The sequence below is a fragment of the Podarcis raffonei genome, chromosome 8 (assembly GCF_027172205.1).
Source record: "Podarcis raffonei isolate rPodRaf1 chromosome 8, rPodRaf1.pri, whole genome shotgun sequence".
Classification (NCBI taxonomy): domain Eukaryota; kingdom Metazoa; phylum Chordata; class Lepidosauria; order Squamata; family Lacertidae; genus Podarcis; species Podarcis raffonei.
In genome coordinates, this window is record NC_070609.1 from 91233683 (window position 1) to 91260577 (window position 26895).

Below are 26895 nucleotides of genomic sequence, written 5' to 3' on the forward strand. Positions count from 1 at the left end.
TGTAGCCCAAAATATCTAGAGTGAACCAAGTTGAGAAAGGCTGGTCTAGATGTAGTAACTGGCCAAGAATACCTCACCGATTGAGAGAGAGAAGTTTCAAAATGAAACAGGTGTGACTGTGGTTAAGAAAGTGAAATATTTGGGGATTAATATGACAGCTAAAAATGGGAATTTGTTTAAAGATAATTATGAAAAATGTTGGGCTGAAGTGAAAAAAGACTTAGAAATTTGGTCAAATTTGAAGCTTTCCTTGTTGGGTCGAATTGCAGCTATAAAGATGAATGTATTGCCTAGAATGTTGTTTTTGTTTCAAACATTGCAAATTTTGGACAAAATGGACTGTTTCAAGAAGTGGCAGAAAGACATTTCTAAATTTGTCTGGCAGGGCAAGAAGCCTAGAATAAAATTTAAGATACTAACTGATATAAAGGAAAGAGGTGGATTTGCCCTGCCAGACTTTAAACTTTATTATGAATCAGCAGCATTCTGCTGGTTGAAAGACTGGCTGCTTCTTGAGAATACAGACATTTTGGATCTTGAAGGTTTTAACAATGTATTTGGGTGGCATGCATATTTGTGGTACGACAAGGTTAAAGCACACAAAGCTTTCAAAAACCATATTGTCAGGAGAGCACTGTTTAATGTTTGGACTAGATATAAGGATCTATTGGAAAATAAAACTCCAAGGTGGTTGTCACCAATGGAGGCTAAGGCTCAGAGAAAACTTAACATGGAGGCCAAATGGCCAAAATACTGGGAAATTTTGGAACAAGAAGGGGACAGACTGAAATTGCAGAGTTTTGAGAAATTGAAAGATAAAGTGCGAGATTGGCTTCATTATTATCAGATAATGGAGGTGTACAATTTAGACAAGAAAGTTGGTTTCCAGGTGGAAAAATCTAAATTGGAAACAGAATTGTTAGAATCCAAAACTAAGACTTTGTCAAAAATGTATAACTTGCTGTTGAAATGGAATACTCAGGATGAAACGGTTAAATCTGTAATGATTAAATAGGCACAAGACGTTGGACATAATATTATGTTTGCTGACTGGGAACAGTTGTGGACCACCGGGATTAAATTTACGGCATGTAATGCCTTAAGAGAGAATATTATGAAAATGATATATAGGTGGTACATGACCCCAGTCAAGCTTGCCAGAATCTATCATTTGCCTGATAATAAATGTTGGAAATGTAAGGAAAATGAAGGTACATTCTTTCACCTTTGGTGGACGTGTCCCAGGATTAAGGCTTTCTGGGAAATGATATATAACGAATTGAAAAAGGTTTTTAAATACACCTTCTTGAAGAAGCCAGAGGCCTTTCTCTTGGGCATGGCCGGCCAAGTGGTGCCAAAGAAAGACAGAACTTTTTTTATGTATGCTACAACAGCAGCAAGAATACTCATCGCAAAGTATTGGAAGACGCAGGATCTACCCACTCTGGAAGAATGGCAGGTGAAACTGATTGACTGTATGGGATTGGCAGAAATGACGAGCAGAATCCGTGACCAGGGAGAAGAGTCGGCAGAAGAAGATTGGAAAAAATTTAAGGACTACTTACAGAAATATTGCAAAATTAAGGAATGTTAAATGATGTTGGATTGAAATTGTGTGGTTTCTAGCTGTAATGATATAAAGGAACATGGATGGAAAAAAAAGGAAAATAAGGTGATATTATAAGCTGAAATGCTTTAAGTTAGGGATTTGCTGAACAAATAACCTGAAATGGAATACAAGAAGGGGAGGTATGAGGAGGTCAGAGAAATTTGTTATTGAAAAGTATGTTTTTTGAACTATATGTTTTTTTAATCTTTTTGTTTCTTTTTTGTTTGTATAAAAAATTGGAAATTTTAATAAATATCTTTATAAAAGAAAAAGAATACCTCACGAAGGACAACATCACATAAAACGTTACACTACTGTCTGGTTTAGCCAGCCAGTCAAAGCTGTTTCCCGGGGTGTGGCCGCTGTTGCCTGCTGACAGCTTCTAGGAGCCACAGGTGAGAGCTGGGAGCAGGATGGGGACCAAAGGTGGACAAACTACCCCTGAAGGAGCACAATGTTTCCCCCACCAAAGGTACTACCCTCCCCTAACACCCCATAAACCCTAAACCAGGCGAGGGTAGCTGATGGGTCCCAAACCCTTGGTGAGTTAGGGACTTTCCCTGCATGTGAAGACAGGCTCTGGTGGATTGAATGGACGAGACCAAGAGTGAGTCCAATGGTCAAGAAGAACTGAAAGTCATTTGGCAGTGGCATTGCTCCCCATAATATACACATGTATTTCTTTGTCCCACTTTCCCTCTCTGGTTAAACAGTTTCTATAGGTTAGAAAATACAAAATCCAGCACATCTTGTTTACCAGCAGCAAAAGCAAGATGAGCACATACTATAGGCAATGATCCCTGTTTCAAATTACTTCCGACTCTGAAAAACAGCCATCTGTTTCTAGGCTTTGCCTTTCTTCAAAGATAGCAAACAGAATGTACAATTCCCAGGGTCCTCTGACTGGGAGTCATTACTATTAGACAGGTTAAAATTGGCTTAACTTTCTTGTTATATCATCCACCCAAGGCTTCTGCGCTGAGCAAGCAGCACAGAAATGTCCTGAAGCAGGAACCTATTGGTCCTCTTCCCAGGGGCCAAATGCTTGTTGCTGCAGCATTCCTTGTCTCATGGTCAGAATGTCTCACAGGAAACAATCTGCAAAGCTGTACATTATTGCTTTAGAAACAGAGACAAAAATCCAGGGCTCATCACCTCCACAAGTTTCGAAGGCATCCAAACCAGGAGCATGGGGATGAAGGTTCAATTTGTTCATCTGATGGTCTTACTTTCTCACCTCTCTACTTATTTTCACATATTACATTTATATCTCCCAAGGATTTACAGGAAGTTTCTCTGATCCTGGCCAGGCCCAGACCAGCTTACAGCTTACATCAGCCACCTCAGACCATTCACTCGGTCCTGCGTCAAAAGGGACGCGTCAGTGCAGCCCCAGTCCTCTGTGTCTACTGGTTCCAAGGACAAGAGAGCTGCTGCTGCTGCTGCTGCTGCTGCTGCTCCAGTGACTTGAAAAGTTACATGAATATAGGAAATAGCCTTATACCAAGTCAGACAATGTGATCCATCTTAGCAGTGCAGTCTGTATTGTCTCGACCGACTGGCAGCAAATCCCCAGTTTCTCAGAGAGGAAGACATTCCCAGTCCAACCTGGAGATGCTAAGGAATCTGGAACCTTCCTCATGCAAGGCAGTTGCTCTACCACAATGGCCCTTCCCCAAATTTCTTTAGAAGTTCAAAAAGAGTTCAAGCATGGTCCACAAAAATAAAACTTAACTCACTTTACTTCTTTAGGTCTGAATTCTGGCTGAACAAGCCCAGGAAGGTACAAGGCAGATGTACAGGCTCCCAAATTGTAGAAGGCTTGTGTGATGTCCTTCAGCATTGGGCACCAAAGATCTGGGATCTTGTCTGCTAATAAGAGAAAAAGAGTTTGAGTGTATCTATTTGGGGTTCTTTCAATTTCTTGTTTCTTCATTTTTTCTTGTAATATAGACATCTATTCACTTTGCCTAAATGCGCATTTTTGCTAAGCAATTTTCCCTAATAGAATACATTTTTGTATTTTATTTTCACGAATATATGTATTTTAATGCACACCTTACCCCAGTATATAATTTTGAATACATTATGTGGCTGGAGAACTTCGCTGAAGGATGGCCGTGTTTCTGTTCATGTATTGTTTCATAAAGTGCAAATGAGGTAGGCTCACTTTTAAATAGGAACCTCTGGGCTCATCTACACTTCCACTTGCCCTGTGCCTAGAAAGCAGTTTTCTGCTTGTCCCATGCTTTCTAGACATGGGTTTTTCCTCTTTGCCCCATTGTTTTCTGCTGAAAAACCCCACTCTGGCGCTAAATCAGAACAAATGTCAATCCATAAAAAACCTGCCTGCTGTTTGTTCCAATTCTGAGCTAAACTGCGGGTTTTCTCAGGGGAAAGTAGCAGGGCAAATGAAGGCATAGATTCACCCAGAATCCAATTTCATTAGGTGTCCAGTTGCAGAACACAGGAACAGATCCTTGTCCCTTCTCCAGTGAGAAAGAAATATCAGAACCTTTCACTGATCTGGAGCATTTTGGTCTGGAACGTGAATAAGCAGCATCTCCTCCTGCAGTTTCAAGCAGCAAGCTTGAAGGAGATGGTGTTCCTTGCCACTTGCTTCTCCTTGCCTCATGGGGGGGGGGAGTGCTGCAGGAGTCAGACCTTATAAGCAAGCGCACATCCGCAATACAAACTTATATGAGCTCTATGTTAGTTTAACTTTCATAACGTCTCTCTATTGAGGGTAGTAGCTTTTTGGGTTAGATATCCACAGATTTAGAGCCCCTAGGTTTCTGGCAGTGGGGGACTATTCCCACAATAAATTTGGGCTGTGCACACACTGTACCTTTAAAGCACCTTCAAAGCACATTCTCCCCCTCGAAGAATTCTGGTTTACCCCTCTTTTTTGTTAATTCATTAAATATGTACAATGCCCTTCATCTGAAGATCACAAGGTGGTTCACAACATAACAAAAGAACAAACAAAAGCAAACCAATAGCCCACAAACACTGAAAGGGTCACAGAATGCCCAGCCAAAGCCCTGGTTACAGAGAAACGTAATTGCCTGGCGCCTGGAAATATGTAATGAAGGTGCCAGGTGAGACTCTCTGGGAAGAGCATCCCACAGACGCTCTGAGTGGCCTGTTGGTGGGTACATTGTCTTGCATGTTTTTGACATGCCGAGCAGCGGCGGAGCATATGCTACTGCCACCCAGGGCAGGCAAGCAGAGGGAGCCCACTGCAGCCGCACCAGCCCAGCCCTCGCCACTGCTTCAAGGGCACACTCAGGCCGTCCTGCACAGCTTTGCAAGGTGCTGGAGGCCAGGGCAGGAGAGAGGCGGCAACACTGCTGCTGCTGCTGCTGCCTCTCCTCCTCCAGCTCAGGCCTGCCCCGGGAATGGAGCCGTGACTGGTGGGGCGTTGGGCCATTGCAAGAAGCAGCTGTCTCCGCAGCTCTCTCTCGCGCCAGAGCCAGGCCTCAGAGACCCGGCTGGGTTCGGCTTCCCTCCCTGTGGCTCTGGCTACGAGGAGGGGCCTGTCATGGAGGCACCTCGGCACACCTAGGGCCGCAGCCCCCCATGCTACCTCACTGGTGCCAAGGTTAGGGGGACTATGCTACAACCAACCACAAGTGACCAGAGAATCTGTATGTATTACAGCAAGTTTATATGCTCCTCTCACTCGGACTAAGAATTTGTTACCTTTGTCCCAAAAGAAACCAGAACTGCTGCCTGCCTGCCTGATGGATGAAGGAACAAGAGAGGCTGTCGGTCGCTCACCCACGGCCTTGTGAAAGCAGACCTTGCCCCCACCCCAAGGCCAAGTGTGGTCGCCATTCTGCTGCCCCCCCCCCGCCACTTGGTTTAACTACCTCAGCTAGAGAGGCCAGAAGACCCCCACCCAAATCCCAGAGCGCTGAGGCCCCTTCCCTTCCGGTGTCTAAGCAGATAAGCGTGCAGGCTGCTCAGGGTGACTCAAGCCCTCATAGCACATAATTGCCTGAGGGAAACAAATCTTTACCATCAGACAAACCACTGCCTTTCTTTGTTGCAGCCATTTGCAGCTGGTGGGCTCCCCCTCCCCCCCACCCTTTGTTTCTTCGCCAGCTTAACAGATCCTCTAATTACCATGTAGGATGGGAGGAGGGAAACTGCCGCTTTTAGGAGCCGGGTGGCAAATTCCCTCCCTCCCTTTTCCCTCTTCACCTCACAATTACCTGACGCCTGGCTGGGCCATATCCTGAGCAATTTAGTTGCTGGGGGTGGGAAGATTCTTTGGCTGGGGCAGGGTGGGGCGCAAGAGCAGCAACAAACTGCTGTGCACCTGGAAGGGATATGGAGGGTGGGGGGCAGAGCAGCATCACACACGCAAGAGCGCAAGGAGTGGGAGAAATGAACGAGGGATGGAGCCAGATGTGGGCCTCCTGGGCAGACGGCTGGCTGGGAAGCTGGTGCTGCAAGGTCAGCAATATTGGGTCTGGGGAAGGGGCCAGTAGTCCAGGGAATGGAGAGCTGGACCCAGGAGATGGACCACCCGGTGACATCAGATACCCTAGCCAGATACCTTTTGGTGTGGAGTGGCCACCAGCTCCGCCTTCTGTCAATGAGTGGCCTCCTCCTTCTGGGGAGGAGGCTGAAAGTAAATCAGATGCTGGGGAGGCATCAGGATAGCAGAGGCAGATTTAGGGCAGCATGACTGGTCCCCCCCCCCCACTGGGTGCCAAGCTGAGGGAGGTGCTTCTGCGCGCTGCATCCATGACGTAGTGCACATGCACAATGGAAGGCAAGAGGCATGGGCGTGCCAAATTTTGGGCTCACACACTGTGCCGCGGAAATCTGAAAGACCAAAGGGTGCCCCTGAGCATGAGCACTGACACCACCTCTGTCTCCAAGGATATGGAGACGCCAACCCTGGCACAAATAAATCTTGCAGACCCAACCCACTCAAAGGATTGCCCATATCTGTTTGCCCAGTCCTGGGACTCCAGCTGCTTGCTGCGCTAAGAGCTAGGCATGACTCGCTCTTCCAAAGGAAGATGCAGGGAGTGTGTCACTTGTATCAATGTCTTGGCTTGCACTTGGACACATCTTGTAATTTTATGTTGTGAACTACCCAGAGAAGCAGGAGCCTCGTGGCTTTAGAAGCCATCTGAAGGCAAGGGAAGTTTTTTTTAATGTTTAAAGCTCTATTATGTTTTTATATGTGTTGGAAGCTGCCTAGAGTGGCTGGGGCAACCCCGTCAGATGGACGGGGTACTACTGCCACTGCTACTTGCTACTAATAATAATCCACACTCCCACTTGCCCTGTGTTCACTTACGCTTGTCTTGTGCTTTTTGGGCACAAGTCCAAGCGGCTTTTCATTTGCTCTACTGCTTTCCCTGGGAAAACCCACTGTTTACCACTGAATCAGAACAAACATCAATCTGCAGAGAACCCAATTCACCTTTTTTTTACAGTTTAGCAGTAAACAGCAGATGTTTCTGAGGAAAGCAACAGAGCAAACGAAAAACCTCTCGGACCCGTGCCTAAAAAGCACAAGATGAATGGGAGTGTGGATGAGCCCTAATATAGGCTCATCTGCAACAATATTTGTCCGAAATCTTAACAACCACTAAAACACATCTCCAATTTGCCTGCTGTCTTTGCATTCTCACGGAAGCCTGCACTGCTACCCACATGGGTGGTTCTGAGCCGGAGCCGACTGTCTCTAATAACTTCCCCAGCTGTGCTAAGCCATTAGTTCCTGAATGTTTATTGCTGGTGTTCTCCACTCTGTGCAAGAGTGATAGCCCCACAGTGAAGCTTATGAAAGCCAGAAAAGTCAAGTCTGGTAAACATGCCCACTCCCCTGTAGCTTATGCTACAATGAGAAAAAGCTGCTTTCATGGAACCTGAGAACGGATGCAGGAAGTGAAGAAAGTTCCTTCTCCCTCTGATAAAGCCATTATATCCCCGGATCTCTTGGCTACTTTCACATCTGCTGGGTGAGTCCAAGCACTTGATGCCTGCCCACATGCTCTTCAGTGGAGAGGGCAACCTCCCTGAGGAGCTGAGCAGGAGGCGGAAGCTGACGGCATCTGAGACAGCTCCTTCCGTTTCAAAACTGAAGTGGGAAAGCTCCTGAGCACAGCCGTGCGCTTCTCTGCAGGGCTTCTCCAAGAGAATGCATTGGTGGATTGTGGCCTCTAGCTCCGGCTTGTCTCATGTTCTCCTACTCTGAGCACTGCCTCATGGGAAAGGCCGCTGCTTTGGACACGGCATTGAGATGGAGGAAATGCCTCTTTTCATCTCGAAAAAATTCATGGGGCTTCCACACAATGGTTTTGTTTCCACAAAGATGATTATTTCCTGTACCCCTGGTGGCTGCAAATTCCCCATTCCCATTCAAAATAAATAAATAAAATTAAAAAATTGTCCAGTGGCACCTCAGAGACCAACTAAGTTGGTTCTGAGTATAAGCCTTCGTGTGCATGCACACTTCTTCAGATACATGAAAGCTTATACCCAGAACAAATTTAGTTGGTCTCTAAGATGCTACAGGACAATTTTTAAATTTTTTTATTTATTTTGACTGCGTCAGACCAGCACGGCTACCTACCTGAATCCCCATTCCCATGGAACTGAAAGGGCCTCACTGCAGGAGGAGAGCCCTTCTTTTAAAGGGCATGGAAGGAAGCATGCACAGAGCAGAAACACACTCCAAAGAGAAGACCCCCCCAAAAAACTATTTGTGTAGTGCGGGGGGGGGGCTCGGGCACAAGGCCAAATGCAGCCCTCTGGGTTTCTCTGTTTGGCCCTTGCAAAACTACCCAGCCAAAGGCGCACCTAGGAGTTGGTGAAACCAGTCCCCACTGGGGGGGGGGCAGGCCCAGGTGGGGAGGGGGCACAAAAATCACCTCTCGGATTATGAAGTGTATGGTGTATATCTGTTTGGCAATGAGCTACTGCTGTCGTGGTGAGATCAAATGCCGGATAAGTTTCCTGTCGGTCTTGCTCCACTTTTCACCTTCCTCCTCCCCTCACCATCACTCCGGATGCTTTGAGAACTTGGGCTACGTAAAATGTAATTTCTAATGTGGCTATTGTGATAAAGTGATGGGGGGCGGGAGAGGATGCCAATACAGCTCCTTGCCAAAGGCGCAAGGGACCCTAAGTTTGCTTCTCTATCCAGCCAAAAATACCCCTGAGCATTTTTGCCTGACTGGAAAATGTCTTCAAACTCTGCTAAAGCGTCTTTCCTCCTTGGATGATGGAAAGAGGACAGTGTGTCTGCATGTAGAAACAGCCCACTGTGCAATGTATATTCATTGCTCCACCCACTCTTTCTCTGGCACCAGGACTGGCAAGGGGCCACTGGAAGGCTACCCAGAAGCTGGAAAAGGTTCCCCCACTGCTGGCATTGCCCATGGTCACACAGCAATGCTACACTGACTTGCTCACCTACAACTGTCTGTCATTCATATATTACCTGTCTCCCACCTGAGAGATGGCCACGCTCCTGATGCATGGGCATATCCTAGGCAGAGGAGATGGGAAACTTTGGTTCTGAAATAAGACAGAGAGGTGGATGGAGGTGTGGCTTCCACTTGTATTTCCTGTTCTCAGGGATTTCCTAAAAATCCACAAGCAACACAAAGAGCACTTGAGAGGCTATATAACCCGTGGTTATAACCCGTGGGCAACAGGTACCATATGTTTGCACTCACTTATTTCAAAATTCTCACCAGTGGAGCAAAAGCAGTTGCCACAGAGCCTCTGTCCTCCTTCCTTCTTAGGACCTCATCATTCAGCCCCACCACCTGGGTGTCGTCTGGTCTGCACATGCTGAAGAAGGAAGTGGCTTCTGCTTTTTGTTGTCTCATCCGTCTGACCCTCCCCCTGCCCTCCCCTTCTCTTCCCCCACTCAGCATTCAACCTCTGACCTTGCCCAGCCCTCTTCCAAACCCATTCATGTTCCTTGCTCCACGGCCTCCCTCCTGCTGATTCACACTAGATGTTCCCTTTCCTCTGTCTGCCTGACTCACTTACTCTCCTGGCTCACGCATGTCAGAACGTGTGTGCCACTGGCCTGGCGGTATCAGTGGGAAGGGGAGTGTGCTCTGCAGTGGCTTCGGAGACTTGCATCCAGGCTCTGTGACAGCTGGCAGGCTGCCTGTCACGGGTGGCCCGGAGCAAGGCTCTTGCACCAGAGCAGCTTCCCCCTTCCATCAGCTATGCACTGCAGAGAGCTGGAAGAGAGAGTGAGCTGGGGCAATGGGGAGATGGGGAAAGAAGGAAAGGAGGAGAGGAGACACACCCATGCCATGCATTTAAAGCACAGGGCTTCCCCCCAAGAATCCTGGGAACTCAGTGCCCTTATAACAAATGACAGTTCCCTGGATTCTTGGGGGGAGCCCTGTGCTTTAAATGCATGGCATGGGTGTCAATGTGACCAAAGAACAGGAAGAGAGGATTTGTGTGCATTATAGGGAGGCAGAAGGAGTATTATATATTGCTATAGATTATGGGGAGACCCCACACCTAAACCCTGGATGGAAATTAATAAATGGAAGGGTTTTGATGAATTGGGATATGGATGAAAGTACAAGCCATAGGAGCCAACTCTTAGGGCCTGAGGTCCCTTTGCCCCCCCCCCAATATTTGGGCCGGTCCTCCAAAAGTTGATGGGCATTGCCATTCAAATGGTGTCTGTGCACCACGTCATGTGATTGATTATGCGGGGGGGAGAGGGCTTACTCGCCCCCAAAATATTTTAGTCAAGTTGGCACCCTGGTATAAGCTGGGCCGACTTAACATGACAAAAGGGGTTGACGGGCATCTGAGAGGAATCCTTTGGCCTGGGGAGTCAGATGGTGCCAAGGTGATGGGATGTATGTTTGAAGTGACAGGAAGAGAGTTTTAGCAAGGTGTTCTGGGAAGAAGTGGGGGAGAACAAGGTCTGGGATCCATCTTGGACAGGCTGGCTGAAGGCTGGCTGGGAGAGATGCCCTGGACAGCTGCACTGCTGTAGGGGACAACCCCTCTTGAAATGACCAAGCTGTAAGATCTGGACTCTCTCCATGCAGACGGAAGGTGTAAATAGGTGAATAAGCCATAGTTCTTAAATCTATGAAAGTCTCTGCCACATCTTCAAATCTCCAGAGGAGCACAGACCCTATGAGAGTGCCCAGGACCCCTGGGATCTCACCAACACTCGGCAGAGAGTAGGTTGGCACCCAACTTTCGGAACAATATGAAGGAAGCAGAGGCTACGGTAGTCAGACCTATTGGGAACCTATGGGGCAGTGTCTCTGTGTATGACTAACAGGCAAATGGGATTACTCTAGTCCAGGGGGTCAGCAAAATTTTTCAGCAGGGGGCCGGTCCACTGTCCTTCAGACCTTGTGGAGGGCCAGACTGTATTCTGAAAAAAATATATGAATGAATTCCTATGCCCCACAAATAACCCAGAGATGCATTTTAAATAAAAGGACACATTCTTCTCATGTAAAAGCATGCTGATTCCCAGACCGTTCGCGGGCTGGATTTAGAAGGTGATTGGGCCTGATCCGGCCCCTGGGCCTTAGTTTGCCTACCCATGCTCTAGTCCTCCACCCTCTCTTCCAAAAGTGATCATCCCATATAACTAGTTGCTGATCAGAGACAAGTCAATTTGGAAAAACAGCAGCAGCCAAATACTTGGCCTCTGGCTTTGAGAGCAATTTTATTTGCTTGTTTTTAATGTCCTCAGTGGCTACATATTCCCTGTGGTGCACTACCAATGTATTAGAGCAACCGACCAAGGATTTGCTTTTGAGAGGGTGGGGTGAGCACAACATGGTTGATCATCTAGGCAGGACTTGTTTTTCATCCCCGCTGGACTGCTTTGAGCTGCAGTATCCCACTGATATGAAGGCCTGCAAGGGGGTGCGGGACAGTGAGTCTGCGTAGCAGGATAAAGGCAGGTGAAAACAGATGCAACTTTCTCAGAGCAGAGGGCGAGTGGCATTGAATCTAAAGGTGCCTTTTTCTCTCCAGGGCTCCACTCTGGGGTGGAGGTGAGGGGGCACATCTTTTGGTCTTTTCAGAATGTGTAAATCTGAGGGAAAGACTGCTGTGGACAATATAAATCAGTTAGTTCCTATGGTGTCCCTAACATACTGATTTCTGGAGCAGTTTTGCAATTTATTGCCGCTTTCGGTGCTGCTGTTTTTTAAAGCTAAGGCAAAGGATGAAGAATAATAATAATAATAATAATAATAATAATAATAATAATAATAAATTTTATTTATATCCTGCCCTCCCCAGCCGAAGCCGGGCTCAGGGCAGCTAACAACAATAAAACAGTACAACATACAACACAACACTCTAAAATGATTCATTATAAAATTAATTCAAATCAAACCAATGGCAACCATTGGGCCAGAGCTCCACGAAGATTGCCAAAGGAGGGAGTCAGGCTGTGCCGTGGCCAAAGGCCTGGTGGAACAGCTCTGTCTTGCAGGCCCTGCGGAAAGATGTCAAGTCCCACAGGGCCCTAGTCTCTTGTGACAGAGTGTTCCACCAGATCGGAGCCACAGCCGAAAAAGCCCTGGCTCTAGTTGAGGCTAGCACATGCACATGCAGTAATGACAATCATAGCAAATGGCTCACATGAGGTGCTGGCTGAGGGACAAGACGAATGGCGGAGGCAGCACGTGACTTGTAGCGATGCACTTTTGAAAGGCAAGTGGCAAAGTCAGGCTCACACCGCAAGTGAAGAGCCCACTGTTAAAATGTCGCGTCTTTTTTCACCCCCAATGTGAGTCATAGGTGAGGCGCCACCATCGGTTACGCCCCTCTCTGCTCTGTTTGCTACACACCTGGCCACTCTGTAAGCAGCTGCACAGAAGCACACTGAGCTGGAGGCTCTCTGCCACTTCCTGACGGCCGTGCACCAACCCTCTCCCCTGTGGACAGCAGCTGTCAGAGCCTGCCTGCACACAGATACCTTGGAGTTGCGGAGGGCAAGTCCACCTCTGGTGTAGGCACAGCTGCAGCCAAGCAGTGGCATAGCTGTCAACGTTTCCCATTTTTTAAGGGAAATTTCCTTATTCCGAATAGGATTCCTTGCCAGAAAAGGGAAAGGTTGACAGCTATGAGCAGTGGTGAACACCAGAACCCATTGTGGGGACCTTGAAGGAGAAGGGGAATTAAGTCCTGGCTTGGGGGAAAGCAGGAGAGCATTTGCTGGCCCAGGGGAGAGGCGATGGGGATGGGTGGCATCAGAGAGAACGGAAACCAAGAGGAGGATGCTGTAAAGTTCTGTCACTTCCCAAACTAGCATGGCAACAAAAAAGGACAAAAAAGTTTGGCATTGCCCGGAGAATGAGGCAATAAACCAGCCTCCCCAACCGGCTGTTTTCCAGCTTTTTTGGAATGCAACTCCTGTCAGCTCCAGCCAGCACCGTCACGTAACCCATGCAATATACCTTCTGCAGGCAAAAGTGCACATCTGCACTGCAGATTAAAATCAGTTTTATAATCTTGTGTTCCTCCCTGCAAGGAATCCTAGGTGCGCAGGTGGGTCAGGGACTGATGAGAGAGAGTTCTGAGCACCTTTACAGAAAAGTACAATTCCAGGTCTGCTTGGGGTGGAGAAAAATTGCCAAAAGAATGGCTCATATTTCCAAGTGCTGACATACTGATAGTTAGATAGTTTGTCTTAAACTACTACAACTGCCATGGCTTCCTCTCACTCCCTGCCATTTGGTAAGGGTGCAGAAAATACTCTTAATATCTCTCTAGACCCCAGGCCTCTCTACAAAGAACTACAACTCCCAGGGTTTCCAGCTGGGAGGGAATCACTGTTAAAGAATGTTAAGTCTGTGGTGTGGATGGCCTCCTGGGGCTTCCATGCAGAACGTTCTACATTAGAACATAAGAAAAGTCTTGCTGGATCAGGCCCATGGCCCTTCTTGTCCAGCATCCTGTTCTCACCAGTGGCCAACCAGATGCCCGTAGGAAACCCGCAAGCAGGATCTGAGCACAAGAGCATCTCTCCCCTCCTGTGGTTCCAGCAAGTGGGGTTCAGAACCGTGGAAGCAGAGCAGAGCCATTGTGGTTAGCAGCCCTTGATAGCCCTTTCATCAATGCAATCCGGATCTGAACCACAGTTGGCAGGCCAAGGACTGAAATGGACCCCCCCCCCCTCCAGGATCCTGATTTCCTTGCAGAGAAGGAAGGAAGAAAAAGCCCTCCCTGCACAACCAGCGCAGAAGCAGAGGAGGCTGGGCTGGGGCTGGAGGGGGATCCTGCCACGGCTGCCTCGGGGGGCCTGCGGGCTTGCGCTTCCCTGTCTCTCACCTTGGCCACCTGTGCGGAGCACGACCAAGACAAAGGGACAGGCTTTGGGCTCCAGCCAATGCAAGGATAGCAACGCTGGGCTGGGGCACAGATTCTGATCATGTGGAAGCGTCACTACTAAGACGGGAAGCTTCCCGACCAAGAGGCTCTGGTCTGGCGCCATGAGCGACAGCATCTTTCCCTCCCTGTTCGTGTCTCTTCTTTCCCTCAGCGGCTGACAACTGCATGAAAGCAAAATCTCAGGTACGTATAACCTCATTGGCTCCGGCTGCTCCTTATCCACCTGGAATTCCTAATCTTTGTTTGCGGCACCGAAGTTAATTGCCGTGGAGGAGAAGAAGAGGAGGAGGAGGATGTAGCAAACAGGAGATTAAGACTCCCTCATCTCTGGTGCTGCCTTAGATGTTTCTTTCTGTTTGAAGTGTTCCTCTTCCCCCACCCCAGCCCTGGAAGCTCGGAGGGAAGCGGGGAAGTGTTTGCATGTGGAGCAGCAGCCAGAGAACAGATGAGAAGCTCGCTAAAGTCAGCAAATTCCCTAGGAGAGAAGCACAGAATATCTAAAGCGGTATCAGACATCTTTCTGTGGCTGCCCACACAGGCAATGAAAGGCTGCTCGCCATCCCCGGCGCACACGAGATGCTAATCTTCCCTGCCTCCCCTTCAACAGAGAGTTGATGCCGAATCTCATCAAAAGCAAATCTTTTAGAAATGAGTTTAAATGGTTTCTGCTCCTGCAAAACAGCCGAGGAATTGAAAGGCAGCCGAGAGTTTTGTAAAGGCAAAGTTTCTATTAGCGTGTGGCCAGAGCGAGGGGTGTGGCCTCGGAAGAGGGGGCGGGGCTAGGCATGGGGAGAAATTTTAATTTGCACTTTCAAAAACAATATGCTGAAGCACAGCTGTCCTTAGAAACTGGCACTTTGAAAATAACCTACAAGATGCATTATGAAAAATGCTCGCCAATAATGTGCATCTCAGGCAAACTTGCACACAAAAACATGAACATTAGGAAAGAGCTGCACTAAAGTGCGGACAAATTTTCAAGAGGGCTTTATGAAACAAAATTGACTAGTACATAAATGTGAAGAACCAAACTTAAGACTGCCAAAATGCGAGGGGGAGAGAAACCAAAACTGACAGTCACCCATCCCTAGCCATCCTCTAGCTGGCCCTGAGGAGGCTCCAGGAGCAGATGGAGAGACCTGGAGGGGCACATTTGGCCGCAAGTCTTGAGGTTCCCCACCCCTGCCGCCTCAGGCAGAGTGAGGCATCTCCCCCTGTGTGCGAGTGGAAGGCAGAGAAGCCACGGCAGCCCCCTCCCAGCTACGCCCACTGAGCCGCCTGGCTGCTCCCCTTTACTGCAAGGCAGAGCTGTGGGGGCCTCAGCCCTCTCTGCGCCTGCTAAGCAAGGTTCAGCCAGGGGCAAAACTAGGCTTTATTTCACCCGGGTCAAAGACCCAGTTTGGCACCCCCACCCCCACGTGCATTTGCGTCCACACACCCACAGGCTGGGAGCCTCGAGGGCACCCCTCTGGAGGCTTGCCCCAGGCCAAAAAGCCTGGCTAGCCCTCCGGAAGCTAAGGCTCTGGATTCAGCTGCCCAGTCTGGTCAGTGCCTGTTCCGGGGAGCGGCTGTGGAGTGTGGGCAGGGAGAGGCATCTTGTCCTTCACCTCAAGCAGCAAACTGTCTTGAGCAAGCCCTGGGTGGGTGGCCGGGTTTGCATGCAGAAGGTCCACAGCATTTCCAGGTAGGACTGAGAAAGACTCCCCGTGTGAAATCCTGGAGAGCTGCTACCAGTCAGTGTAGACAGCACTGAGCTAGATGGGGCAATTGCTCTGACTCTGATTAAGCCAACTGTCTGTGTTCCTAAAGTGGTCTCTCACACAGGCCGGGAGCTGGGGTTGGTTGTGGCTCCCTGCAGAGCACGTGCCCTGGAGGAAACCCGAGTTCACTGCTGTGTAATGTGTGAAATGGACCTTAGTACAGTACAGGCAGGAATGGAATGGAATAAAACAAAAGGCTCAAGTTGCCTGCAGCAGTTTGGAACTTCTTCCCCAGCCATCCCCAACCTGCTGCCCTTCAGACTACAACTCCCATTTCCAGACAAGTACAGCTTCATCTTACAAACTGCCCCCTCACACAACCCCACACTGACCGGCTGAGGCAATCTGAGGAGCGCTGGTTTCCCAGAGAGTTTGGAAGGCAGCTGGTGAGACGACTGGGCTCCAAGACATCAGCTGCAAAAGAAGAAGGGGACACACCATCACTCAGAGTTATCAGTGGCCTAAAAGGTCCCCATTTAAAAACGTAAATACATTATGCCATTAAAAAAAAATAATCACATAAAACATTAACATACAACGCTGACCTATCAGTAATACATGTGTGTATCTTCCATATTAAAAACAGCCACAGGAAGCAACAGAAAAAATACCAAGTGAAGCACTCTAAAAGGCTTATGTAAGTGCTGGCAAGTATTATCACTTGATGGCTGCAACCTCAAGTGACGACATACAAGTGTGGAGGAGCTACCTCTACCCAAACACTGTAGACAGCATTTCCTTACCACCAGATCTATCACCTCACACAGGCAAGACTTCCTGCTGGAGCCCGGCTACCCTCGGTTGCACTTCACCCCAGTGGAAGAGGCTGGAAGCCAGAGACAGCAGGCTGTGCCCGGGAGGGGTGGAATTATGCATTGCACAGCACCAGAGGGCAGGGATGGGGAATCAGGTTGGTGATGCTTCCCTCGTGTGGAAACCTCCTTGAATCCACACAACCAGCACTTTGTAGGGGAAAGTTTTAGCACCACCTCTCTCCACACGTGCTAGCTCACTACAGAAGGAGGCACTTCTTCACACAGTTGGACTATAGAATTGGCTGCCACAAGATGAAAAGGCAGTGAAAACAATGAATGAGATTCAAGGAGGATTAGACAATTTCATGGAGGATAAGACTATGGAAGGTTGCTAGCCATGACTGCTATGTTTTGTGTCTGCTGCGGAAGGCAGGGGTAGGCCTCTGAATACCAGTTGCTGCAAACCACGGTGGGGAGAGTCCTGCACTTCAATCGGGAGAAAGCCGCACTTGCAGAGCTCAGGCGATGCTGGATTTTGGCATCAGTGTCGGCCCTTGAGGAAAGAGAACTGCCCAGGTAGGAGAAGTCATCGACATTTTCCAACTTTACACCAGTTGGATTTGTGGCGCTGCAGAGGGGTTGTTTTGTGCTTGTTGGTGCAGCACTTTGGTTTTTTGGATGTTGAGCAACAGGCCAAGCTTTTTGTAAACTTCTGCAAATATATTTAGGATGGCTTGGAGGTCATCCTCTGAGTGTGCACACACTATGTTGTCATCAGCATACTGAAGCTCCTCTGGGCACCTCAGTGAAGGAATCTGGTCACTGGCGGGGGCCATCGCAACAGTCCTGTGGGGCGCCCTCCCCAGTCGGCTGGCAGCGAGTGCTATTAGTCCCTTACCAAGGGTGCAGGTGATGCGGGGAGCCAATGCAGCTCCTTTCCCAGGGTGCCTTGGCACATCTCGGTTTCAACACCCAACACCTCCAAGTAGGGTTGCCTGAAAGTGATCACTGCCGGTTAGTGTTGGTAATATTGGGCTATATGGGCCAATGTTCTGAAGTGGTGTAAAGAAGCTTTCTCTGTTCTGCATTCATGTCTGGAACTCCTGTGCTCTTGTGCAGCTCCTCTTGGTTCCAGCAGTGCTTGACCTGGAGCAGCTCCTGCCTCCTGGTGGGTAACAGACCTGCCAACCTTGACAAGACCCAAGACCCACCAGGCGGCAGAGCTCTGCCTGGAGAATGGAGCCTGCCCAGAAGTTGGCTGTCCCTGCTGGCAGCTATCAGCATCCCACTCTTCCCACAGCTCTTAATAAGATTTTCCTTTCCCAACCCTTCTTTTAGCTACCTCCTGATCTCTGTTCTGCCAGGGTCAAACCAGCCACTAAGCTTGGACTGGGCAACCTCAGGACTTCTTTTCATGTCCCTCTCAGTCTCCCTCTTTCATCCTCTCGCACTCAGTTTCGCACTGCTGTGGTGGAGCACATCTGGCCAGGCTCATTAGACTGCACTTAACTGCATTTGTCACAGGCCTGCTGTTTGACTGCCAGTGCAGCTCCAACCCTGTAATTTAGTACCTGGATGCCTCTTTCTGTGTGGCTTAAACAATTAGGCGACTCCATTCTTAGGCTTGGAGGAGGGAAGCCAGAGGGATGCAGCAGTTGGAGAAGGGGTGTGTGCCCGCATAGCCGCTTATGGGGAGGCGGGGAGCTTGGAGCAGCAGCAGGACCAAAGGCCCTCCAAATCCCCCTCTTGTCCTGGGCAGCTGGGCAGGCCTGCAGCATGAATCCCGTTGGGATGGCAGTGAAAGACTCTCCCTGCAGTGTTGTATGGAAGAAGGGAAGGTGAGAGAGAGCCAAAGACGGTGAAGTGGGGGTGGGAAAGCAAATGAGAAAGAGACAAGGAGGAAGGGAAAGGAAATGCTGGCAGAGTGGGAGGGCTGGGGGGGGGATGCAATTCAACTCAGTTCTCCATTGCAGGCAAACTGATGAAAATCCACACTTTCTGAAACAATATGTGAATTGTAACACAGCCTTCCTTTGAAATTCACACATTTCTGAAATTTGTCATGCAGTTCTCCAGCCAAGTAATGTGTAAAAAAATGCATATAAAATGTATAAAACAGTGGAAATACCATATAAAAATCCATTAAGTTATGGAGAAACTGCTTGCAAAAATATGCATATTTATCAACACTGCAGAAAAACATACATATTAGGGGAAATTTAAATGTTTTTTTTAAAAATGGAAATTGCTGTGGGAATGTGGAGAAATGAATTTAAGATTGGGGGAAATGAAGAAATCTGATTTGTTCATCCCTCCATGACAGACAGGGAAACAGAGCCAGAACAGAGATCCAGGAAGCTATACTCAAAAATGCCATGTCCTGTAACATGGTGGCTTGTGAAAAACTTATGGAGTACAACAAGGAACTCAAAACCCAGGGACAACAACCACACGATAATTGTCTCTGTCAGGAATGGGACAGGGGAGAAAAGTATTGGAGTTTCTAATTCTCACTTGTGTTGTAGGAAAACTTGAAAAAATTGGGGGGCTAAAGGTGAAGACCACACTACAAGCAATGCTCAGTTGTCCCAGATGTTTTCTGGTTTGCCCTTGGATCCCAGAAAAGGGATGAGGGACTCCTTCACTCCATGTATCATTCAGCCCATCTGCTCTAAGTTGGCCCAACAGACCCATATTGCTTCCAAATCTCAGTTGCAGAATTTGGGGGTTCTGGTAGTAAAATTTGAGTTGACTGCACAGGTAATTTTGGATCCTCTTTAACTTGGTGTATGTGCTGGCAGAGCAAAGGAGATCAGAAAAGCACCATGAAGAGGACAACCGGCAGCCAATCCACACAGGGCACTTCCAGTTCCAGTTCCCTATGAACTCAGTGCTGCTCATCTCAGGCATGGGATTTTTTCACAACATCCACACAGCCTCCTCCTCCTCAAAATGCCATTCCATATTCCTATCTCCTCCCAGTTCTCTCTCAATCTGGATTTACTGTTTCCATGGGGCTGGATTGAGTAACTGGATTTCCCCTGAAAATGGTAAATATGCTTTAAATGGGAAAATAATATGGGAATGGCAGACTGAGGAGGCCAAAGCCATGTTGATGGTGTGCAAAACTTGCATGTGTCAGCAGCACTGAGCCCACATGAAACTCTGCTGTGTGGAAATGCCCACAGCAGACTCAAGTCGTAACAGCTTTTCCTAGAAGTCAGGATCTAAGTTAGGAGGGCTGTTTGTCTGAATGGATAGAACTCTCTGCAGCAGAACTCAACCAAGGCAAGGAGAAGGGTTTCATACAACCTTCCTCCTGACATGCTAACTTTCTATGCAACAGCAGGCTTGTTGCTTTTTCTGTTACCAAGCTAAAACATGACCCAGCTTATCTCATCTTCCAAGGGAATGCACTTTTTGGTATTCTTTCTTCACCTATGAGGGCTAGACACTTCTGGGTTTGGAAAAACAAACAAATGCACCATTGTCGTCATGATGTTCTCAAGAGTGCCATCAAAGGAGAAAAAGCAGGGGCGTGTGAAGATGGACGTGTTTGAAAACAAGGAGTATGAAGGCAGAGCTGCAAGCCTCCTCCCTTTTTCGGAGCCAAGAACCTGTTAACAGTTCTCTACTCAGCAAGGTCTTTTTGTTGTTCTTGCAAGAAGCCAGAACATAGGAGCTTTCACCACAACAAGACACGGGATTTCCAGAAACTGAGGTCAACCTGGCATGAGGTGGGTGCCTTTGCTGTAATAACATCCTGTGAGGTGGTTGGAGTGAGGCATCTTAATACCTGATGCAGAAAATCCAAAATGGCCCAACACTCACTTCCCACGCATCAACGCAGGCTCAGTCCAGGAAGAGGTTCTGCTGCATGAGCCTCACTGAAATGAAAAAGAGCTGTGGAAGAAGTGTCCTTGGGCAGTTCCTGTCAGTGAGGCTCATTCAGGAAACCACCCCGTGATCTTCAGATATAACGCGGTATACAAATTTAATAAATGGTGATGATAATGATGATGATGATGTACCAGTATGTCGACTCAAAAACCTTGAAAGGTACAAACAAGTATTGAAAGTGGCTTCACATATAACTACCCCAATACCATAATGTATGGAGGCACCCCTGGAGAGACTGAAAGACCACGATCCCATTGAAGCTTTGGTATGCATGTGTGGTTTGTGAATTACCTTTTGCAATCACTCATAGATAGATAGATATGGGTGAGAAAAATAAGAAAATTGTTTATTATAGGAAGTAAATAACCTGCATAGAAAAGTTTCTTGTTTAACCCAGAAAAGTGAAATGCAGCCATGCTTGCTCCTTTGTTCTCAGAGGAAAGATCCAGGGTGATCTCTCATCCTGACGTCTGGGAGAGAAGTGTGAGGAGGTGGAAGTTGCCAACAGGATGCTTAGCTGTCTAACCTTCTTGCAAGCAAACTAGAATGAATGCTCGGTAAACTGGCCAATGTCATCTAACCACTCCCAAACGCTGTGCAAACAATCCAGAGTGACAGCTCAGTGAACTGGGCCTCTGGAAGTGACCAGTGTCTGAACACAGAATACTCCACAATCACCACACAGGCCATGTGGAGCAACTGTCACACTGGGGCCACATTCAGTCAGGGTGCTGCCCATTAGCTACAGTAAGGCAAATGAGCCTGTGCACAAGCTTTCTATCCGGCTTTCTATCCAGCAGGGAATCAAACACATACCTGCCAAATTTGTCTGATGAAAATAGGGACATCCTATTTTTTAACAACAACACACCCTGTCCATCTGACTGGGTTGCCCCAACCACTCTGGGTAGCTTCCAACATATATACAGTAAAAACATAATAAAACATTAAACAATAAAAAACTTCCCTGTGCAGGGCTACCTTCAGATGTCTTCTAAAGGTTGTATAGTTACTTATCTCCTTGGCTCAAGGGTCACGTAACTCCATACCCTTCAACATTTCTCCAAGTGAAATAGGGACGTCCTTATGGAAAAGCGGGACATTCAGGGAACAATTCAGAAACTGGGACGGCTTCTGTAAATTCGGGACTGTCCCTGGAAAATCGGGAGACAGGGAGGGTCTGCAAACCATGGAATGACTGGCTTATCATGATGTCTGAACCAGTACGGTGGTTTGTTTCTCCCAACCAATCTCAAGCACTGGAGCCAATGCTAAGCCTGTCACTTTGTGATTTGCTTCCCTGCGAGGAGCTCTCAGTGTGAGTGCCCTTTCACGCAGCTTGCACACAAATTAATTTGCCCAAGCCGAGTTAACGGTCAGTGTTACGTGTGAACATGGCTCAGGTCAGACTGTCCCTGGTCGAGGCTACTGACCTACCACATGCCCCGAGGGAGCCCCCCAGCAGTGTGCCATGGGGCTAGCCCCACACTTCTTATTCATCTCCAGTAGTCAGACCGCAGGGTTTGTATTCAGAACAACTCGAGTCCAAACAAATCTCACATGCCAAGTGTGGGGGAAGCCTCAGGGTGGGGCTCAGCAGCTGCCAGTCAGAGTATACAGCACTGGGCTAGTCAATGGCTGCTAACCTTTTGGGGGCCAATGGGCACAGTTGCAGACCGGAGAAACTTGTAGTGGACACACCAAACACATGGCAACCTCGCGTACTCCTTTCCAGCCTAATTTTAGCAGGGGAAGCAGAACCTACAGGCAGCAGGGAAGGCTTGGGTGGGAGCCCGTGCACAGCAACCCTTAGGCTAGATGGATGAAGAGTCAGACTCAGTGGAAGCAGCTCCAAATCTTCCTCAGGGTATTTCACTGCTACCGTGCAGCAGTGTAGTATACAGAGTAAAAAATTGACACTGGACTTAGACTACGCCAGGGGTCAGCAAACTTTTTCAGCAGGGGGCCGATCCGCTGTCCCTCAGACCTTGTTGGGGGCCGGACTATATTTGGGGGGGAGGGGAAATGAACGAATTCCTATGCCCCACAGATAACCCAGAGATGCATTTGAAATAAAAGCAGACATTCTACTCATGTAAAAACACGCTGATTCCCGGACCGTCCGCGGGCCAGATTGGGCCAGATCTGGCCCCCGGGCCTTAGGTTGCCTCCCCGTGGACTACACCTATGAAGCAGCAGGGACCCCTCTCTCCTGGACTGATGGTTGCTTACAGGCTCTTAGGTTCTGAGGACGGGGGCTACAGGGGGTTTGCACACAGCCATTCCTTGTGGACTCAGTGCTGCTCATGCCTTTGAGGGGTTCTTTTGTTGTGTGTGTGTGTGTGTGTGTTGCAACATCCAGACATCGTCATCCTCATCAAAATGCCACCCCAGGTGAGAGCACACCAGACCCAAGGGGAAAGGTTGCCACAGGCAAGAAGAGAAATGATTTATGCACAGGCCAGAGGTCTTTTGCTCGTGTCCAAGTGTGGTTTAATGTGAAAGAGAGAAGGAGAGAAAGTGGGGAGCAGTTTTGAATTTGCCCATCCAAAATCACCACCTGGACAGCAGACTGAGCAGGCACAATGGCCACTGCATGGAGACTTGGATTGCATTGCTACTTAAATTACAGGAATTATTTCAAAATTTGACTTACAACTTTAAATGAGCATAAGTAAAATTTATGCAAATATGTTTCCCTTTTTGTCCTCTCTTTAGAAGATGTGTTTCCTTTGGGGGGAGCAATCCCAACTCAGCCATGAGGCTCACAGGGTGGCCTTGCGCCAGTCACCATCTCTCAGCCCACAACCTCGCAGGGTTGTTGTGAGAAGGAAATGGGAAGGGCGAGAACCATGTGCGCCACCTGGAGCTCCTGGGGGGGGGCAGGCTCACTTTGGGCCAGTTCATGCAACAGGCAAAGATGGCACTGGCTGCCACTCATAGTAATGCCAGCACCAACCTCAAACGTCCCTGACTCTCTCCATCTATCTGCCAGAGAAGCGAAAAGCTTTGCGCTCTGTGGTTCACCTCTTGAGTCATTAAGGTATAATAGTCTCAATCCACGGAACAGCAGGGGCGAATTTTCTGCCTGGAGTTGTGTAGGAGAAACAAGATCATTGTTGCAGCCCCTTCTGGATTAAGATGCATGAACCCGCAGCAACCACATAAATTACACCTACACTATGAACTTAAAATGCTCCCTGCCCACCAAACACCGTGCAGGAATTATTACTTACAGCAGCGGCCAGCAGCATGTGAGAGAAAATGCATCAGAAGAATGTCCCAGAGGTGATTCAAGCACCGAGGAAGGGCGTGTGGCAGAGTCCCCCCAGGCTTGCATTGTACCACCTCTGCCTTAAAATGAGTGGGGGGAGGGGGGTATTTGTTGGAAAACAGCCCCCTCTCCTGCATCAAAGTTCCCTTGCACATGTTAAGCATCCATTTTTCCTTAAATATATACTTTTACATATGTGGACAAGTTCTTGGATACAGAAGGACTTTCAAGTATTTTAAGTCCTCCCCATAAGCATCATCTGCGTTCAGTTCCTGTGTAGACCATAGAATCACAGAATTGTAGAGCTGAAAGGGATCCCAAGGATCATCTAGTCCAACCCCCTGCAAAGTAGGAATCTCAGCTAAAGCATCCATGTGTAAAAGGAAAATTCCAAGAAAATAGGAGCAAAACAGCAGCCTATAGGCTTGACCTTTATTTAAAAGACTGTTGCAACAGGACTTCCACCCACCCCACAGAAGAAGCAGGAAGAAGCCCCGAACAAAGGGATGCTTCCTCTTTTATACGGTTTCCCTTTTCCCATAAATACCTCAGGTGAAGCATCATGCATACATCACAGATACATCATACATATGTCACAAACAGGGAGGGGTTTTCTGGTAGAAACCAGTTTGTCAGGTTTGCCCCCAACCTCCCTGTTATGTACTGAGTTGAATAGGATCCAAAATGCAGCAGTCTGATTGGTCCTAGAACAATAGGATCCAAAATGCAGCAGTCTGATTGGTCCTAGAACAATATGATCCAAAATGCAGCAGTCTGATTGGTCCTAGAACAATATGATCCAAAATGCAGCAGTCTGATTGGTCCTAGAACAATAGGATTCAGAATGCGGCAGTCTGATTGGTTCTAGAACAATAGGATTCAGAATGCAGCAGTCTGATTGGTCCTAGAACAATAGGATTCAGAATGCAGCAGTCTGATTGGTCCTAGAACAATAGGACCCAGAATGCAGCAGTCTGATTGGTCCACAGGAGCCACCCAATCCAGCTCCAGGTGGAAGTGAATCCACAACCTGATTGGCCTACAGGAGAATCCGGGAATTAGCCAATCACGTGGGGCCCATTGTGTAAATAATGTATATAAAGGAGACATTCTGGGGGAACTTCCATTCCTCACTACTATGAGCTGAATAAAGAGCATTAAATCCACACTCAACTCTGAGTATATTTCACTCCCTTACCCACCGCCATATACCCATCAAGTGATACAATAGGAATATTTATAAGTTCCTGGTTTTCCCCTGACTGAGGACCTAATCCATTCCTGGGTGGTTTGCCATTGTCCATGGGATGACTGCCTGTCTGGCACCCATCTGCCAGGATGCCAGTCTTGTACAAGAGGCTGCTGTGTGCATGATCCCAGGTTTCAGGGATTATGGCTGCTCACATCCCAGACCCCCCCCCTTGGTAACCATTCCTTTCCCAAACAGAACAAATTTGGAATGGTGCAAATTCCAATGGAGCAATTTTATATGACTTTCTAAAGTTTTCCCAGTGAGCCAGTACATAAATACATTTATCTGTGAATTGTTGCATTTGTTGAATAGTGATAGGGAAAAACTGTGATGAAGTGTTTTGTGGGGACATTTGCAGGAGTGATGTTTTGCTTTTGGTAGTCGGTGTGTGTGTGATGTCTGCTGGAGGGGCAACCCCCCCAACCTTTACATAAATTCCTGTAACACATGGCAGACAGCCATCCATCTTAACTCTAATGGCTGTAAGTAGAGAACAGTTCCCTGAGACAGGAAGTGCTTCCTCTAAGCAAGAAGTGTCCCACAAAAGAGGACACAACACTCCAGTCTGATCCAGCAAGAATGTTTGGCCTCTCTGCCTTCACCACAGGGATCAGCACAGCTGACATCCACTTTCAGGTGCCCAACACAGAGAGGCAAACTGCCAGTCACCTGCAAAAGCATTCCCAGCTGGGCTGGCAATTGAGAGCTGCCTTTGGACCTGAGGGGCGGCTGCAGAGCCATCAGCGTCACTTGCTGACTCGGGCCTGCACACCTTGGGACACGGGCCAAGAGGGAGGCTTTGGCCCACTCCTGACTGCGCAGCTGAGCTCACGGGATGCAAGCAAAGAGCAGCTGGTTCATGTTCCTCCCCTTCCCCCTCATGAATTCCAAACATCCTCTCAGTTCTGTCTTTACTATTATTGCAGCATTTGGGGACACAGGTGGTACCTTTTACCTGTTAAAGGCAGGGGTCAGCAACCTTTTTCAGCCGTGGACCGGTCCACCGTCCCTCAGACCTTGTGGGCAGCCAGACTATATTGGGGGGGGGGGGAATGAACGAATTCCTATGTCCCACAAATAACCCAGAGATGCATTTTAAATAAAAGGACACATTCTACTCATGCAAAAACATGCTGATTCCTGGACCGTCCACAGGCCGGATTGAGAAGGCTATTGGGCCGCATCTGACCCACGGGCCTTAGGTTGCCTACTCCTGTGTTACAGCATTAAATTCATGAGTTGCTTTTTTGCCACAGAACAAAACAAATGCATTCATGAAAATCACAGCGGGGGGGGGGGGGATAGTCACCTGGGTTTCCCAGGTCTTTGGCACTCTAACCACTTGCCTGTGTGATATATGACACGTGAGAGAGAGGGGGTAGCGTGGTGAGAGAGATCCACCACGCCATGCACACTGGTGAAAGTAAGCGGAGTGCAGCTTGCCTCCCTCCCTGGGGGGCAGACAAGCACAGCCTGGGAGCAGGGAGTGTTCTCTGTAAATGCACGGCATTATCATCTGGCTGGATGTGATGTGAGGCAGGAAGGAAAGAGAGGTGTAGAATGTATTTCAAAGGCAGCCCCCGTCAATGTGCCCCCACATCCCCAGAGCCAGGGAGAGCTGGAAGCGGGACAGGGGTTGGCGGATATGCAGGAGGGCTCCAAGGGCAAAGAGAAATGGCCTTTGCTTGTGCCTGCAGCCAGCTCCATGAACTATGAACCCCAGAATCTGCTGACTCTGATACATATGTGGATTTTAAACTTATAAACTTATCATACAATAAAAAAGAAGGACGCTAGTTTGGAGTGAACCAAACAATGTTGGGTTTCTGGGTGACCCTGTGACCCCCGGGTTTGAGGGTCTATTGCCCCATTTGTGGGGTGCTGCAAAAACACGGGATTTACATGAGTGGAACGCAAAATGCTGTAAAACATTTGCCAAAGTTTGGATTGAAAAG

At 48.2% G+C, this 26895-nt stretch overlaps 1 protein-coding gene across 5 annotated transcripts in view; it reads right to left on the reverse strand.

Moving 5' to 3' along the window:
- FAM178B (family with sequence similarity 178 member B) overlaps positions 1-26895 on the reverse strand; it is a 184660-nt gene that overhangs the window by 116272 nt on the left and 41493 nt on the right. For 4 of the 5 annotated variants that reach the window (XM_053401561.1, XM_053401559.1, XM_053401557.1 and 1 more), the window contains 2 exons: positions 16092-16173; positions 3349-3481 (listed from right to left, as the gene is read on the reverse strand). In XM_053401561.1, the coding sequence (XP_053257536.1) occupies positions 3349-3481; positions 16092-16173 (215 nt within the window). The remainder of the gene's footprint in view (positions 1-3348; positions 3482-16091; positions 16174-26895) is intronic. The other variant, XM_053401558.1, reaches the window with a different exon arrangement.